Source organism: Staurois parvus, unplaced genomic scaffold (genome assembly GCF_062004578.1).
Source record: "Staurois parvus isolate SC_StPar_1 unplaced genomic scaffold, SC_StPar_1.0 ptg000297l, whole genome shotgun sequence".
Taxonomy (NCBI): Eukaryota; Metazoa; Chordata; class Amphibia; order Anura; family Ranidae; genus Staurois; species Staurois parvus.
In genome coordinates, this window is record NW_028318093.1 from 1,348,043 (window position 1) to 1,362,894 (window position 14,852).

Here is a 14,852-nt window from a genome sequence, read left to right on the forward strand (position 1 = left end):
GTTAAAGTTTAATTAGAGTTTTTTTTATCATCAGTATTTATTGTCAGTAAGCACATACTGTATATTGAGTTAATATGCTGTTACCTAATAAGCCATTACAACCCTTGCCTCAAAGTAATTTTCAATGTGACCTTCACATTTCTGCAAACTTTCTCCCCATTTATTGAGTTAAATTCAGAGATTGCAGATAAGCTACTAGTGGGGCTCTCAGTGACTCAGTTGAGTTACTTTTGTCCTTTGTAGACACATCCACCGGGGATTATTCCAAATCTCACTTCTCAGTACCTTCTCATAAGATTTGGATCCCTCATGGGGGTTGCAGGAGGTGACATCAGGGCAAACTGTCCAGAAGCTGCAGTTTACAGTAAGTAACTTTTATCTAGGGATTTTGCAAGATGGAGGATGGAGGGGTAACTGATCTGTAATCATTTGGATGTTAAGGTCAACTTTAAAGCTTGTATAAGGTTTAGTGACTGGCTTTGAGATTACATTGAACAACTGAAGTTATTGTGCATTATCTTCCATAAGATCTTTTTTTAAGCTTGGTATCATTAATTAAGTCAGCAATGTTTAAATAACCTTTTACTTGCCATGGAAGAACAGTTTCTAGCATTATGTCAGAATATGTATTTGGGGATGCAGAAATTTAACCCATTAGGTCCCTTATTAGCCGACTCAGGCCCTAACTCAGACTAACTCATCCGACGTTAAGCTTCCATACCTCTACTCAATGCTTGATCCCACTGTGCTACTCTGGGAATCCTTGCAAACTGCAGGCCTTAATTAATCCTCTTTAGGTCACGGAATAAACTTGACATTAATCCAATATTATCCTGACTTTATCCATGGAATGAATATACATCTTAAATCAGTACAAAATAACAAATAAGCCCAGAAAGAAATACGTGTCATTGTCTGCTTCTAATGGTCTATATTAGCATATATTAACATTTCTAAGATCGGAAGCTTACTTATGCAGTGTGACTGCATGCAAATGTGTTCAAACACCTAAAATGACATACACGGTAAATGAGTTCTTGTATAATTACACTTTGTGTGCATAGACACTGAAGTATGTAATAGGTGATAGTAGCAGTGTTTCTTAACAAATGACAGCTGTATTAGATTGTATAGGTAAGTGGAACTCATCTTACTAATTTTAGATATAATGGGGAAGGGTAAGATCCTCTGCAATGCTTTCTAATGTTGATCATGTTCCCATTGGGAACCTTTCTTCTCACTTCCTGTCCCAGACTTACTCATGGTATTGCTGTATTGGAGTGCATTCTTTAGATTTTCCTTCAATGGGTTCACTAGGGGCCATTACAGTACCCTAAACATTTTTTAGGTTTTGCTTTTTGGGAAATCCAGATGTCCAGTGAACAACAGCTTAATAATATTCATTGAGTGCACAAGCGAATCTGGCTGTCAAATTGACTTTTAAAAATGGTAAATCTTCTATCACCCAGAGGTGAAATGACAATGGTTGTCTAATTGATTGTCTGCTATTCATTTCCCCTAAAAACTATAAAAACACTTTTCACAGTTATCTTAATTGTGGAATTAGCAATATTATCACACAGGGTTCTACAGAGGGGAAATTAAAGTGACTCTGTCACTTAAAAAAAAATAAAGGTACTTTCAGTTAGTGTCAAAGCTTGCTTGCCCCCTTGTTAGCCAAACGTAAAGGCTGGGGGGCAGGCAAACTCCGTCACTTCAAGCATACCCCTAAGAATCCACTACTCTTCTATTTTTATATATAGAGAGAGAGAGAGAGAGAGAGAGAGAGAGAGAGAGACTTTATCTTCTATATATTCTAACTTTTAGTTTAGTTTTTGGTAGAGGCAAAGAGTTAGAACTTATGTCATACAGTATATTAGATGCTATTTTCTCCCATCTCCTATCCAAAAATACCTCTCCCTAAAATAGAAAAGCAAAAAAAATGGCTGGAGTTAAGCATTTTGCAAGGGGAAGAAAGATATTTCATTCAGTTAAGCTGATCCTTACATGTTTTCTTAGCGTTAACATACAGAAAGATAAAAAATAACCCTGTAAGTCAGCTGATTACTTTTTAGGTAGACCTTTGAAAAACCTTTGAAAAACCCAACAAATATGTTTGAACTTTTTATGAAACCTAGAAAGCTTTTGCTCTCTCCGAGGGTTGTCCAGGACCCTGGCTGGAAGATCTTCCCCATGGTTGCAAAAAACTGAGATCATCTTTTCTACCAAGACACCACTGCCATCAGCTTAGGCCAATTAAACATAAAAAGGAAACTCACTAGAGAGCACAGGTCTAACTTGCTCTCTCATTAAGTTCATTTTGAGTGGAATCGCTTTATGCATGGAAAATAGCCTTTATAATGTTTTAGATAAATGCTGTTTCTTGGGATCGTTTGTAATAATGTGGAGCAGCCATATGTTTTTTTTTACCAGATTTTACTTCTTGTAGAGCAGTACTGCACAGAGGTCATGCCTTACCATTTTGTTGTCACAGTTACAGTCTACCAGTCAACTCTGGAAGACAAAAACTGCAGTGGATATAAAAAGTCTACACACCCCTGTTAAAATATCAGGTTTCTGTGATGTAAAAAAATGAGACAAAGATAAATCATTTCACAACTTTTTCCACTTTTAATGTAACCTATAAACTGTACAACTCAGTTGAATAACAAACTGAAATCTTTTAGGTGGAGGGAAGTAAAAATAAAAAACTAAAATAATATGGTTGCATAAGTGTGCACACCCTTAAACTAATACTTTGTTGAAGCACCTTTTGATTTTATTACAGCACTGGGTATGAGTCTATCAGCATGATTTTATTACAGCACTGGGTATGAGTCTATCAGCATGATTTTATTACAGCACTGGGTATGAGTCTATCAGCATGACACATCTTGACTTGGCAATATTTGCCCACTCTTACTTGCAAAAACACTCCAAATCTGTCAGATTGCGAGGGCATCTTCTGTACACAGCCCTCTTCAGATCACCCCACAGATTTTTGATCGAATGCAGGTCTAGGCTCTGGCAGGGCCATTCCAAAACTTTAATCTTCTTCTGGTCAAGCCATTCCTTTGTTGATTTGGATGTATGCTTTGTGTCGTTGTCATGCTGAAAGATGAAGTTTCTTTTCATGTTCAGCTTTCTAGCAGAAGCTGAAGGTTTTGTGCAAATATTGAGTGGTATTTGCAACTGTTCATAATTCCCTCTACCTTGACTAAGGCCCCAGTTCCAGCTGAAGAAAAACAGCCCCAAAGCATGATGCTGCCACCACCATGCTTCACTGTGGGTATGGTGTTCTTTTGCTGATGTGCAGTGTTGTTTTTGCGCCAAACTTATCTTTTGGAATTATGGCCAAAAAGTTCAACCTTGGTTTCATCAGACCATAACACATTTTCCCACATGCTTTTGGGAGACTTCAGGTGTGTTTTTGCAAAATCTAGCTGGGCTTGGATGTTTTTCTTCGTAAGAAAAGGCTTCCGTCTTGCCACTCTACCCCATAGCCCAGACATATGAAGAATACGGGAGATTGTTGTCACATGTACTCACAGCCAGTAACTTGCCAGATATTCCTGCAGTTCCCTCAATGTTGCTGTAGGCCTCTTGGCAACATCTTAGACTATTTTTGTTCTCATCTTTTCAGTAATTTTGGAGGGACGTCCAGTTCTTGGTAATGTCACTGTTGCGCTATATTTTCTCCACTTGATGATGACTGTCTTCACTGTGTTCCATGGTATATTTAATGCCTTGGAAATTCCTTTGTACCCTTCTCCTGACTGGTACCTTTTAACAATGAGATCCCTCTGATGCTTTGGAAGCTCTCTGCAGACCATGGCTTTTGTTGTAAGATGTTACTAAGAAAATGTCAGGAAAGACCTACTAGAACAGCTGAACTTTATTTGGGGTTAATCAGAGGCACTGTAGATGATGGCAGGTGTGTACTTACTCCTATTTAACATTTTGAATGTGATTGCTTAATTCTGAACTTCTGAACACAGCTACATCCCCAGTTGTAAAAGGGCATGCACACTTATGCAACCACATTATTTTAGTTTTTTATGTTTCCCCCCCTCAAAAGACTTCAGTTTGTTTTTCAATTGTCAGGTGTGTACTGACTCCTATTTAACATGATTTTAAATGTGATTGCTTAATTCTGAACACAGCTACATCCCCAGTTATAAAAGCGTGTGCACACTTATGCAACCACATTATTTTAGTTTTTTATGATTCCTCCCCCCCCCAAAAGACTTCAGTTTGTTTTTCAATTGTGTTGTACAGTTTATAGGTCACATTAAAGGTGGAAAAAGTTCTGAAATGATTTATCTTTGTCTAATTATTTTACATCACAAAAACTCAGCAGTGGCTGTGAAAGCAATAGATAAGTAGAATGTAAAATGAAAATTTGAGACAACAGAGCGATTGTTCGATTTTCTAATGGTTAAAGCATAAATTCACCTTTGGAACAAGTTACATGTTTCACATACTTAGGTTGGAACATGTAATATGTTCCAGCTTCTGCCTCCTCCCCCGCCCCTGTTCTCTGCCTCCCTGTGACAGTGGGCAGGGGACCGTACCCGCTGTCAGAATTCAAAACAGCATGGCCGTGTGGTGCTCCTCCCATATTACAGCATCATTTACTGTATTTACCAAGTTTTGTGAATGAATAAACTACAAGAAGGCTTGTATTTCTCAGTGAACTGCAAGGGTGCTGGTGAGCGCTTTTATAGTTCTTTGATTCTTCCTGCAATCCTGTAACCGTCTGCCCGTATGAGGTATGGACAGACAGCTGACTGAGAGCCCTGGTGAGCACTCTTATAGTTCTTTTATTCTTCCTGCAATCCTGTAACCGTCTGCCCGTATGAGGTATGGACCAGGGGTGGACTGACCATTCGAGCACTTGGGCACTGCCCAAGTGCCCGGGGTCAGTAGGGGGCCCCATTAGATGCCCCTGGTACCTTTCATTGGCTGTTTCATAGGCTTTTTTGGGTGTGGGCGAGGACACAGGGGCCCCTTGATCCCTTATTGCCCGGGGGCCCCATGACTTGTCAGTCCACCCCTGGTATGAACAGACAGCTGACTGAGAGCCCTGGTGAGAACTCTTATAGTTCTTTTATTCTTCCTGCAATCCAGTAACTGTCTGCCCGTATGAGGTATGGACAGACAGCTGACTGAGAGTCCTGGTGAGCGCTCTTATAGTTCTTTTATTCTTCCTGCAATCCAGTAACTGTCTGCCTATATGAGGTATGGACAGACAGCTGACTAGGAGCCTGACATTGCGCCTGCGATCTGCTGATCACAGGTGCCATGCCTTACAATTGCAGAGTAAAAAAATAATAAATGCACATTGTTTACCTCCAAAATAGATGTGCATTTATTATTTTTTTTAATAAAAGGTGAAACTTAGCCTTTAACGTGTTCAATTCAACTATCAATATCCAAGAGCCTGCCAAAAGTTTAACCTGGATCGAACAAAAAGCAATACTTTAATGCTGAAAATGAACAAAAATATGTAGATGATAGGTAGAAGTTTTTTGATAAAGTGGTGGGTGAATTAAACACACTATTGAAGGATCGTTTCCATTTTCAAACGATTTCTTTGTTTGATTTTCCAACCATCTATGGCCAGCTTTAGGGAGGCAGAGTTATTGCAATGATATATACTGTACACAGAGACAATCTATAAATCTGTATATATAACACAACCGTGATAATACACAGTACATCATGTATTAAAAATGTGTCAGTACAACAAAAAACATTACAAATACTCAAACTATGTGCTTACTGAAAATACACTGTGGGTTTCTTTCTTTCTTTTCTTTATCTGTTTATCTGTTATCATTGTAAGGAAATTGTGCAAAACGCATAAAGACATTACAGCATGCATCTACCCATACTGCTACAGCATTATATCTATTGCCTGCACAGACCTACAGACTAGGCCGGGCAGATCTTGTTACTGCCACCAGCTTGGTGTGAATAGTAAAGATAAGTCATTTGGCTATGTAGTAGAGCAATGCATTTCTACCAAACATTGGGAGCAAAAAACAAAGGGCAGTAGGAGCTCATTCACACCATAAGTGTAGGGCAGTGCTGCACTCCAAAGCATAGATGAGGCAATGTGTCTTATGTCCTATGATTTTAGCTCACACCAAGATTCTGCATCAGTGTGCATTTAAAAAAACAGGACGGGTTGCATCTTTACGTGGTGCAGCATGTAACACACTACAGTACCTTGTAACATGCTACAGTGCATAGAATGGAATAAGTTGTTTCATTTCAATAAAAAAAAATAAAAATAAATTATATATATATATATATATATATATATATATATATATATATATATGTATATATACAGTTGTGTTCAAAATAATAGCAGTCAGACATCACTAACCTGATCAATCACTGTTTTTGGTAGAATTGATATTTCTACATGGCAAATAATTTACTAGCAGGTGTAGTAGAGTAATAGAAATCCGGAGACCCAACAGTCATGACATACATGCCACTGATTCTGTGTAATTGAATCACTAATTGAAAAGGGCATGTTCAAAATAATAGCAGTGTGGAGTTTTATTAGTGAGGTCATTCATTCTTTGAAAAACAGGTGGCAATTATTGCCCTTATTTAAGGAAGGAAGGCAGCAAATGTTGTACATGCTGGTTACAGTGCATTTCTCTGTGAAATTTGGAGGAAAATGGGTCGTTCCAGACATTGTTCAGAAGAACAGCGTACCTTGATTAAAAAGTTGATTGGAGAGGGGGAAACATATAAAGAAGTACAGAAAATGATAGGCTCCTCAGCTAAAATGATTGCAAATGCTTTAAAATGGCAACCAAAATCTGAAAGACGTGGAAGAAAGTGAAAAACTACCATTCGAATGGATAGAAGAATAGCCAAAATGGCAAGGACTCAGCCAACAATCAGCTCCAGGAAGATCAAAGAAGGCCTAAAGTTACCTGTGAGTACTGTTACAATTAGAAGACGCCTATGTGAAGCCAAGCTATCTGCAAGAAGCCCCCACAAAGTCCCACTGTTGAAAAAAAGATATGTGCTAAAGAGGTTACAATTTGCCAAAGAGCACATTGACTGGCCTAAAGAGAAATGGCGCAACATTTTGTGGACTGATGAAAGTAAGATTGTTCTTTTTGGGTCTAGTGGCCGGAGACAGTTTGTCAGACGACCCCCAAACACTGAATTCAAGCCACAGTACACTGTGAAGACACTGAAGCATGGTGGTGCAAGCATCCTGATATGGGAATGTTTCTCATACTACGGTGTTGGGCCTATTTATCGCATACCAGGGATCATGGATCAGTTTGAATACATCAGAATACTGGAAGAGGTCATGCTGCCTTATGCTGAAGTGGAAATGCCCTTGAAATGGGTGTTCCAACAAGACAACGACCCCAAACACACCAGTAAACGTGCAACATCTTGGTTCCAGACCAACAAGATTGATGTTATGGAGTGGCCAGCCCAATCCCCGGATATTAATCCAATAGAAAACTTGTGGGGTGACATCAAAAATGCAGTTTCTGAGGCAAAACCAAAAAATAGAGAAGAACTGGGGAATGTAGTCTAATCATCTTGGGCTGGAATACCTGTTCACAGGTGCCAGAAGTTGGCTGACTCCATGCAACACAGATGTACAGCAGTTCTCAGAAACAGTGCTTATACAACTAAATATTAATTGATTCAAAGGAAAGCAAAATCTTCAAACATTTTTCAGTTTTTATAGTGAATGTTTGAGTTTGTAAAGAAGAATACAAACACTGCTATTTTTTTGAACAGTCTAATATTCACTTTTCTTAAATTTGTTTTAGAGGAACAACACAAATTTGATATATTTTTCATGATTTGATTTGGAATAGAATGTGTCGTGTTCCCAATGCATTTGTGTGTATGGAAATAAAAGCTATTAGAAGGATTTTGAGCTTTAGTCACTTTTTTCAACACACTGCTATTATTTTGAACACAACTGTATATATATATATATATATATATATATATATATATACACACACACACATATATATATATATATATATATATACATATGTATGTGTGATACATTGTAGCCATCTCTACATAATGCACACCAGCACTAGTGTGTTAGGCCTCCTTCGCCCGGCCAGTTTGTTGCAGCCGCCGGATGCCTGCAGCAAGAATCTGTGGATTTTTGCTGCTGGAACGATCCGGTTATGTGATCAGCAACAGCTCACTGCGTCTTTCCTCAGACATCTGTTCCAAACCGCAGCTAACCGCTTTGTGTGTGGCTACATGCGATCAGCAGCGGCCACTGCAGCTCGCATAACCCAGTCATTTTGGCAGCAAGAATCCAAAGAAATACTCAACAAACCAGCCATGTGAAAGGTGTCTAATACAGAGCATAAAGCATGTCCTCTGTTATGACTGGGCCCTATGGCTGAACCACAGGGGATCATAAACACACCACTTTTCTACACATATGTGAACTGTTATACCTGACAAGGGAACCATAACTTATTGTCTGCCTGGCATCCCTGCCAAGATACTGGCAGAGCCCAATGCAGCCTGGACCTGATCCCACCCTAGCTTGTGATTGGATAATAAATGAACAACCACACTCATAGGTCGTCCCCTCTATAAAAAATGTTCTCTGGCAGCACCAGACATTCTTGCCATAGCTCATACCAGTCACACTCCTATGCTCCTGTCTGGACAATAATGGAGCAGCAGCATCATTTTACTCACTTAGTTTTCTCCTCCTGTCAGCTTGTTTACTGCCAGTACATTTGCACTGCATCAAAGCCTGATTGATTAGTTCTGCCCCTCATTTCCTTCAGTTTGAGCACTGCTGTGTAGAGGATGGCAGGAGGTTGAGATCAAAACAGAATGAGATACTTGTGTTGTTCAATATGAAACATATTTAACAACTTTTTAAATGAATACATAATACCACATAAAACCACTTGCAAGTTTTGAATGTAAGAGATGCATCCCAAAAAACTTCAACAAAGTTACTACTCTCCCCCAGATCCACTTCCCTCACCCCGTTATTTCCAGCAATTACCAACTGTCAAAATGACAGCCAGCAGTTGCGTTGTATTACACAGCAGGAACGGCTGTCAAAATACAGCTGCTCTTATATAAAATGACACTTGCAAATAGTTTGCAAGTGTCATTGAATAATTACAATACAACAATGTATTGTTTTATTGTATGTACTATTTTATTTACATAAAGATCAAAGCTGTGACATTTCAACTGCATATGACATCACTTAAAGAAACCTCGGAAGTTTTTTTTTTAAGTATTCCTATTTGACTTCTTATTAAAGCGGTAGTAAAGCTTCAAAACGAAACAGAAAAACATTTCCCCCTGCAAGGTCTGCATAGCATACTAGCACATTATGAGATACCTTAAAACAAAGTCCTCCAGCGACTGTTGTAATTGCTGACAAGCGTTTCATCTTCACCCGGTCTTCTTTGCAGGCTCCAGCTGTTTGAATGGGCGAGCCACCGTGATGTCACTCCCACGCATGCACAAAGGAGCCACGGCCGCGGCACAGTGCTCCAAGGGGACGGCATGCTGTCCCATCAGAGCGCAGTGTGCATGCGCCTGTGACATCCCTGGTTGCAGGAGTAGAACCTACAGGTAAGCTTTATTATTATTTATTATAAGCTTTTTATTAATACCGCTTTAACCATTAGTTAACCCTAATCAGTCCTGCTTAACGTCTTCCCTCCCTTCTCCCCTTAGCTATTTTTTTCTGATTATTTTATTTATTTATTTTCACATTTTCTGTCTATATTTTCCGTAGAACATAAACAAAACAGTATTGCCAAAAGAGAGTCTAGTTAAAAAAAAAAAAACAATTTATAGTATGTATGACAAACTTATCACCAAACAAACAGGCCCTTAAAAAATTGCTCTGGTTGATAAGGGATACATAGGGAGTATACAGGGCTGAAGTCGTTAAATCAGAAAAAAGAATTCCAGATCGTCATGTGGGAAAACGTGTTAATACATAATTAGCAACAGGACAAAGAACTTACCAACGCTTGTGATCTTCTGGCTGCCGAGGTCTTGCAGTAAAGCTCCAACGGCTGGATTCTGTCGGGAATATAACTCGTACCGATTGATTCCAATGTGAAACTTTAACCAGTTGGGATAGGAATCTACATGAGCTTCTCCAGTAGGCAAGAATTCCTCCTCATCGCTACCTTCATTTGCTACATTTTGCCTGTTGTGAAAGAGAAGGACAATGTTTAAGATGTGAATTCATAAGAAGCCCTTGAAGGCGTTCATAGCCTGCAGCCTGCAGGCTTGTGATTTAATACTGATGACAAGGAGAACAATGAGCCATAGTGTGCAATGTGTTACAAACTGGCCATTTAGAAGGAGTCCTAGGTATTATCTAGCTGGGTCATACACCACGAAAAGCGCTTTCTAGAAGTGTGCCTGCCTGCAGATATTACTGCCGACTAGCAAGGAAAGAACAGAATTAGCCAACATCCAATTTAATAAAGCATTACACATAAGCAAACCAGTAATGACTTCAAATAACTAACAGGGTTTAAGATAAATATTTATTTGCAGACATGGTACATACACTATTGTTATCAGATTGCACTGCTCAGATGTTTTCATGTACTGTCACTATCAACTACTTATGAATAACGGTTGGAAGATACACTCACTGGCCACTTTATTAGGTACACCCGTTCAATTGCTTGGTAACACAAATTGCTAATCAGACAATCATATGGCAGCAACTCAATGCATTTAGGCATCTAGACATGGTGAAGATGACTTGCTGAAGTCCAAACTGAACATCAAATTGTGGAAGAAAGGGGATTTAAGTGACTTTGACCGTGGCATGGTTGTTTGTGCCAGCCAGGCTGGTCTCAGTATTTAAAAAACTGCTGATCTACTGGGATTTTCACACACAACCATCTCTAGGGTTTACAGAGAATGGTCCGAAAAAAAAAATCCAGTGAGCGGACATTGTGTGAATGAAAATGCCTTGTTGATGTCAGAGGTCAGAGGAGAATGGGCAGACTGGTTCGAGATGATAGAAAGGCAACAGGACCTCATGTCAATATGGACCAAAATCTCTGAGCAATATTTCCAATACATTATTGAATCTATTGCATGAATAATTCAAGCAGTTCTGAAGGTAAAAGGGGGTCCAACCCGATAACAGCAAGGTGTACCTAATAAGGTGGCTGGTGAGTGTATATAGAAGTGAACATTAGATATCCTTGCAGAACAAGACTCATAGCTGTAAAACCAACCAAGAACAATTTCAAAGTAAGTTTTATTTAATGTTTTCTTGAATTTGTTTGAGTCCTTTATAAGCCAGTAACATGTTGGTAGGTTAAGTAGACTCTGTCCAAGTTGGCCCAGTGTCTCTATGAGGCTGAAGTAGAGACATTAGATTGTGAACTCCTTCAAAGGACATGGACTGATGTGAATCTTTCTATTTGCAGAGTAAAGTTCTGCATATCTTGTCAGCACTTTATAAACAAGTGCAATAAATAAATAATGTAATCTTTCAGCAACTGACTCTAATATCAGGTTGTACACTGATGCAGCCACCTAAGAAGCTAATCTCAACAATAAACATACAGGTTTCCCGCATCACTTACCATAGCCTTTGGGCAAAGTGCAAGTCATTATTGCAGAGAACTGTACTGAGTGGCGCTTTAACGTTAGGTTTAAGGAGACAAACCCTTTAAGAAAGTACCTGCATTACACCAGATGCATAATGTCTCTCATCTCTCACTAAGAGTATTTAATTTGGGGAACAGTCACTACCACCATTCAACATCAGTTCTTTCTGATGTTTCTTTATTTTCCTGCTGAACCCTATCATTTGAGGTACATACTGGTACAATAATTTTATACATTTTTTGTTAATTGCTACTGATGACTGATGTGGTTTCTCATTAACTGCCACCAATATGATGTGGAACTACCTATTAATGGTGCCAATAGAAATCAGATGGCATTTTGTTTATAATCAGATTTGGTGACAATCTAATTTGAATGAGCTACTAGCATAAAACCTTGTCTGATTCCTATTGGCTTCTCCCTGATAGGCCAGCATCAGATGGCTTCAGTGTGCCCCCTCCAACTTTCTCCATATGGTTGCTTGAGACTACTCTTTATATTTAGGAACATGATGATGGGCAAGATGCCTGTGTCTGACTGAGTTGATTTGGATAGTGTCTAGACACCTGACCACCCTCTAGTGCAGTCTTTCTCAACATTTCTACCCTGAGGGAACCCTTGAAATAATTTTCAGCTGCTAGGGAACCCCTGCAAAAACTTCTATTGTTTATGGTATATTACTGTGATGTGATTAGTAAAATGTAGATATAGGAACAAACAAAATAATAATGAATGTTCTGTACCTTAACAACCTGGCACTCAGACCAAATCGTTTTCTGACACCCCCTTGCTCTCATGAAAAAAAATTAATAGTAATTGTCAGAAAAGAAAAAGACAGTGAAAACACTATGCTAGAGGCCAGTAGAGATGTGCCCTCCTATGTTAGTCCATTGAAATGGGCCCTCTTACATTGCTGATTAGTGTAGAAGTAACCCATTACATTTGATGCCATTGAAAACTGCCCCCTAAACACTGATGGTCAGTGCTGGTCGGAGTTCAAGATCCACCACTGTTCACATCTCAAGGAACCTTAGTAACCTCTGGAGGAACCCTAGCTGAGGAAGACTGCTTTAGAGTCTACGGACCAGGGGCCGACTATTTGGAAACTCGGGCACTGCCCAAGGGCCCGGGGTCAGTAGGGGGCCCCATGAGATGCCCCTGGTACCTTTTTCATAGGCTTTTTTGAGTTTGGGCAAGGACACAGGGGCCCCATGATCCCCTATTGCCCAGGGGCCCCATGAGTTGTCAGTCCGCCCCGCTACGGAAAAACTGAGCTAAAACAGAGTTCCTACCTCTGCTTTACCTCTGCTCCTTCCTCAACAACTATCACTACAACCACTGTTTTTTGAGTTGTATCTAGACCAAGAAAATCAGCTGACCATCAACAAAGTTCCGGCAAGAAAACTTGAGCTGGCATTGTTTCTGTGTGAAATGAAATTAGTTATGGATGAAGGTGAGGGCTTAAACTACATACAATTGTATGTAGGAACTCTTTCAAAACACAGGTGCTGAATAATGGAAAGAAAGGCATGCCACCCATAGTAACAACTGTCAATTGTCTTTTGCAGGTTTGGAATATAATTGCTAGTATCAGTTATTTCTCCTCTTCCACTAAGTGCTCAGGCAAATCTTGCAATAAATCTATGGGTTGAATATTTTAATACTACTAAGTGAATTAACTCTGGCAATGTCTTTTATGCAGAAATACATTGCAGGTTCTCCAAGAAAAGATCTATGAGGTCTTTAATGGAGTCAATTTATACTGTAGGTCACTAAATTCAGAATATTGAAGAATATAGGACTTGCCTCTAAGACTGCAATGAACTCACATTCTCTTTTAGGTATAGCAAGAGTTTTGTTAGAAGTACAAAAACAGTTTGAGAACCATACAAGTCAGGTTTTTTCAGTTTTTGGTAGATGCTGAAATAGAGTTAAACCACCTGAGAATTTCTTATATCTCTTTGGGACTCAGTTGGTGAGATATTTGTTCTTGAGTCCCTAAATCTGCACACCAGCTGTGGCTTTTGTAAGGGGGGGGGGTTCTCTATAACTGTTGGATTGGTCATTTATTTTATATTGTGGATAATGCAAATGGAGGTGCTGGAACATATGAACGTGGGTGAGAACATCCATAGCTCCCAGGTGGATAGGAACAGGGTTGGGGAATTATGGCAAGGAGATGGACTTGAAATGTCCAAGACATAACAAGTCCGGGGCTGACACAGCAAACCAGGTCCATCTATAACTAAAATGTTACTTCTGATACTTCTGAGTGGAAATGCACCACATATATAGATACTATTAAAATGATAGCTAGAATGACAGTTCCAGGCACACAGCTGGTAACTTTATTAATTACTCTTCTTTCTTTCCCTAACTGTGTATATAATTTTTTGACATGTGGAGACCATTTTTATAATATGACCCTCACCAAAGCATGCAAAACACATAAAAGTTTGCTGGATTACCGATCATAGGAAACAGCAGTAAAGGTTTTAATTAAAAATTAACACACCACCTGGCAATCTACCTATAAATAGGTCTTCCTCATTATCAGTGCTACAGAGGCCTGGGGCGTACTACACACAGCCTAGGATGAGAAACAAAATGCTATGTATCCGCCTTTGACTACCATCTAATTCAAATCTTGAAACATTGAGTGATTGAATTAACCTCTAGGGCATGGCAGGTAAAAGCAATTAAGACCTATCAGTTCAAATGTTATTTTCAATTATCGTGCATCTATAATCTAAAAGCCATTAGGGCACTAGGTAAAAAAAACCCTACTGGCAGGCAGATATTTTGTATAGATGCTGAAATTATACATGAATATGGAATACTGCCAGCCTAAGCTGATTTATCAGATAAGGTAACAGCCTGTTGTTGTGACATCAAAGGCTATTGTCAGCAGTGATCTGCTCCAGTACACAGGGCAGCACTTGCACCCTGTCATGGTCTAAATGGTTTATTTCATAGGCTCGGTCTGCTCACTGCTTTAATTAAGACCTGAATCCCGCAATTATCTCATTGCTCTATAGAAAACTATAATGCGGCCGTTTCAGACAATACAATGTCACTGAGCTTGAAAGAGGGAGCTGTTGTTCTACAGTCAGCTAAACCTGATGGTTTTATTATTGCTTGCTTTGTTTCTGTAATTGGTTCCTTTTTGCCAAAAAGAAAGAAAAGGT

At 39.3% G+C, this 14,852-nt stretch overlaps 1 protein-coding gene across 1 annotated transcript in view; it reads right to left on the reverse strand.

Moving 5' to 3' along the window:
- Positions 1 to 14,852, reverse strand: part of FAM20C (FAM20C golgi associated secretory pathway kinase) — a 288,908-nt gene that overhangs the window by 270,734 nt on the left and 3,322 nt on the right. The window contains exon 2 of the mRNA XM_089682732.1: positions 10,044 to 10,231. Within this exon, the coding sequence (XP_089538858.1) occupies positions 10,044 to 10,231 (188 nt within the window). The remainder of the gene's footprint in view (positions 1 to 10,043; positions 10,232 to 14,852) is intronic.